Genomic DNA, 4,583 nt, shown 5'->3' on the forward strand with positions numbered 1-4,583 from the left:
TCCAGATTAATTATTTTAACGCGGCAAGTTTTGTCATTATAATTAAATTAATTAAATATTTAAAGGATTTTACAAAATAATAATTTATCATAAAAAAGAAAAAACACCAGATCTGGAGTTGGATTTGTTTGTGACGGACGATTAGAGTCATGTTGAAGAATAAAGAAATATGATTGGAATTTTTTTTTTTTACCCGGCAACACATGACGGAGAAATCTGATTGGACGAACGCCCTAACACACACACACCACACACACACACACACACACACACACCACACACACACACACACACACACACACACACAACTGGAAGCACTGACCAAGAGAAAAGATCTGAACTAAATGAATGAACGCGTCTTCATGGAACAAAAACCAACAGAACTGTAGGTCAGTGGTTCTGGTCCTTCAGACCTGATGGAACCAGCTCCAGGATTTTATTTAATACAAAGAAAGTCCAGTTTGAGATCCGATTAATGGAGAGAAAATGTACAGATGGACCTGATGAGCTTTTAGAAGGTTCACATAAAACCACTGAGACTGGAAGGACTCCTGGAAAAAAAAAAAAAAAGAAAGAAAAGGATTTTCAGAGTTTTTTTGCACCACCTAGTGTCCATCAGTGGAACTACAACATTAACATAAATTTACACTGGCTTCATTTCGGAGGAGACCCCTCACCCATACTGACAATATTAACCCTCCGGTATCCAGGTGCGCCTTTTAGGCACACTTTGCACTTCATGTTAAAAAACTTCATATTATTTTTCACAATTTAAATAAGGTTAAAATTCAAAAGTTGTTCATTTGTGCATGATCTTTAAAATTCTGTCCACCAACTAAACTGCGCACGTTGTAAACAAAAGAAAATGACCAGACTAGCATCTGTCTGCCAAGTGTGCATAAAACGCACTATTTCTAACATTTCATCTGTAGGATTAGGACTGAGCTGGATTTACAAAAATAAAATCAAATTAGAGCAGAAAAATAAATCAATATATAATATTTAATAGTTTGTTATAGGTGTGCATTTTACGCACACTTGGTGACAGATGCTAGTAGTTTTGAACATTTGACCTAGCGCCAAAAATAATAATGCAAATTAACCAGTGTTGGAGTTAATAATTGACAAATGCCAGGATGAAAAAATCAAATAATATGTGATCCACTTTTTATGGAGTATATTGAAAAAAATTTTTGTTTTGTTTTTTTTTGTTTTTTGCATCCAAAAAAAGGGTTTGTTTACATAACAAACACGGCATTTAAAGGGTTAAAAAATGTGACAATTATTGAGTATTTGGTATTTTATTTACAGCTCAAGTTGATGAAATGGAAAAAGTGTAAAAGAATTAATAACAAACTGTACGAAAAAATTTTTGACATTATTCTACAAGTGTGCCAAAAAGGCACACTTGGTGCTTAGTAAGGGCCTCACTGGACGGGACAGGAGGGTTAAGACTTTATTCTGAAATATACTTTTATTTTTTTTTAAAGAATAACTACAAGGTTTTATGATCCAGAAAACATCTGAATTTACATGTTTTTCAGTTTTGTCTTGTTTTTTCAGTTCTTATTAATCTGAAAATGCACATAAGTGTCAGTAAACAGGTGGTGATGGCAGACATTTGGGATATTTTGTCACTTTTTTTTAATTTCTAAAGGTGAACAACTTAAAAACCCTGGTTAACCAGGTTATTATTGTTGAACAGCAAAGGAGCTATCTGTTTTTGTTTTGATCAGATATAAAATAGATTAATAAGTGTTTTGGCCTTTTCTACACTTTGACCCTTAATAATAATAATAAACATGTCGGTTTAATATTTGCACCTGAGAACATCCATTTTTCATCCAGTTTTATCCTTCAAATACATTTTTCGTACTGCAGAAGTATTTAATACTTCTGGAACTGCCTAATATAAAGTACAAAACTAGTATTTGCAATTTCCTGGAATAATATGATTAATCTTTGTGTGTTTAGAAAAAAGTCATTTAAAATTTTGTTTTTTTTTATAAAGGTGAAAAAAAAAAGTCTGGTTAACAGGTTATTGTTGTTGTTTTTTTTATCAAATATAAAGTAGATTAATACGTGTCTTTTTGCCTTTTCTACACTTTGAAGCTTATGAATAATAATAATAATAATAATAATAATAATAATAATAATAATAATAATAATAATGATAATAATAATAATAAACAGGCTGATTAAATATTTACACCCGACAACATCCATTTTTTTTATCCTTCAAATCCATTTTTCTTACTATGGAAGTTCTGAATACTTCTGGAACTGCCTAATATAAAATACAAAATTAATATTTGCAAATTCCTCAAATAATATGATCAATCTTCTACGTGTAAAAAAAAAAAAAAAAAAATATATATATTTTGTTCTTATTTATAAAGGTGAAAAATTTTTTTTTTTTTAAACCTGGTTAACAAGATATTAATTTTTTAAAATAAAATCTAGATTAATAAGTGTCTTTTTGCCTTTTCTACACTTCGAAGCTTATGAATAATAATAATAAACAGGCTGATTTAATATTTACACCCGACAACATCCATTTTTTTTAATCCTTCAAATCTATTTTTCTTACTGTGGAAGTACTGAACACTTTTAGAACTGCCTAATATGAAGTACAAAATTAATATTTGCAAATTCCTGAAATATGATTAATCTTCTCCATGTAAAAAAAAAAAGTCATTTAAAATATTTTGTTTTTATTTGTAAAGGTGAAAAAATGTTTAAAAAAACCCCAAAAAACAAAAACAAAACTCAACAGGATATTATTCATTAAAAAAAAAAAATCTGTGATAAAGTAGATCAGTAAGTGTCTTTTTTTCTTTCTATTGTGATCCTTATGAATAATATAATAAACATGTCGACCTAACGTCTGCACCGACAACATCCATTTTTTTATCCTTCAAATCCATTTTTCTTACTGTGGAAGTACTGAATACTTCTGGAACCGCCTAATATAAAGTACAAAATTAATACTGGCAAATTCCTGAAATAATATGATTCATCTTCTACATGTAAAAATAAAAAAAAAATAATAATAATTTTAAATATTTTGTTATTTATAAAGGTGAAAAATGTTCTTTTTTAACCTGGCTAACAGGATGTTATTTATTTATTTTAATCAAATATAGATTAATAAGTGTCTTTTTGCCTTTTCTACACTTCGAAGCTTATGAATAATAATAAACAGGCTGATTTAATATTTACACCCGACAACATCCATTTTTTTTATCCTTCAAATCTATTTTTCTTACTGTGGAAGTACTGAACACTTTTAGAACTGCCTAATATGAAGTACAAAATTAATATTTGCAAATTCCTGAAATATGATTAATCTTCTCCATGTGTAAAAAAAAAAGTCATTTAAATATTTTGTTTTATTTGTAAAGGTGAAAAAATGTTTTAAAAAAAACCCAAAAAACAAAAACAAAACTCAACAGGATATTATTCATTAAAAAAAACAAAATCTGTGATAAAGTAGATCAGTAAGTGTCTTTTTTTCTTTTCTATTGTGATCCTTATGAATAATAATAATAAACATGTCGACCTAACGTCTGCACCGACAACATCCATTTTTTTATCCTTCAAATCCATTTTTCTTACTGTGGAAGTACTGAATACCTTTGGAACCGCCTAATATAAAGTACAAAATTAATACTGGCAAATTCCTGAAATAATATGATTCATCTTCTACATGTAAAAAATAAAAAAAAATAATTTTAAATATTTTGTTATTTATAAAGGTGAAAAATGTTTTTTTAACCTGGCTAACAGGATGTTATTTATTATTTTTTTAATCAAATCTAGATTAATAAGTGTCTTTTTGCCTTTTCTACACTTCGAAGCTTATGAATAATAATAATAAACAGGCTGATTTAATATTTACACCCGACAACATCCATTTTTTTTATCCTTCAAACCCATTTTTCTTGCTGTGGAAGAACTGAATATCTCTGGAACCGTCGGCGGACAGAAGGTACAGGACGACGTGGTGCATTTCAAATGGTGCTTTTATTGCAATGTGTTGCATTCCCACATTCATAGATGTTATAGATTTGTTAGTCAAAGCATCATTTCCTCAAGGTTGGCATCCTCACCTTGGAAATAAAAAGCAGAGGGATCAAATGCACGAGGTGTTTGTGTTTTTGAGTGTGTAGAGAAGTGTGTGTGTAAACTTGAGCAGCCACGAACATATGAATGAACAAACCTCCAAATTTAGACTTCCAGTAGATGCAAATAAAGAGTTTTTTTTTTTAATAAAATCGTCAAACAAAACAAAACAAAACAAAAAAAAAACCAAAAACAAAAAAAGGGCGTTTGTCTATCAGCCTACAGGGCTCTCACTCCTGCAGGGACTGGACCCGGCCTGAGACTGATTGTCTACAACATTCCAAAGAAAAGGTAGATTTCTTTAATTCACGTTACACACCTGAACAGGGGGTGGGGGGTGGGGGTTTGGGGGGAGGGGTCTGGGGGTATTAAAGAGACAGAGAGAGAGAAAAAGAGAAAATATAACATGCATAAAATTCTCCCAGATGAACATTGTCACTCATATTGTCTTGTAATAG

The 4,583-nt window shown here is 30.1% G+C and overlaps 1 protein-coding gene across 1 annotated transcript in view; it reads right to left on the bottom strand.

The window, feature by feature from the left end:
- LOC115414883 (nuclear receptor coactivator 1-like) overlaps positions 1-4,012 on the bottom strand; it is a 44,237-nt gene extending 40,225 nt beyond the window's left edge. Inside the window, exon 1 of the mRNA XM_030128245.1 lies at positions 3,936-4,012. Coding sequence (XP_029984105.1) covers positions 3,936-4,012 — 77 coding nt within the window. The remainder of the gene's footprint in view (positions 1-3,935) is intronic.
- Positions 4,013-4,583: the final 571 nt, after the last annotated feature.

This window comes from Sphaeramia orbicularis, chromosome 24, assembly GCF_902148855.1.
Source record: "Sphaeramia orbicularis chromosome 24, fSphaOr1.1, whole genome shotgun sequence".
Classification (NCBI taxonomy): domain Eukaryota; kingdom Metazoa; phylum Chordata; class Actinopteri; order Kurtiformes; family Apogonidae; genus Sphaeramia; species Sphaeramia orbicularis.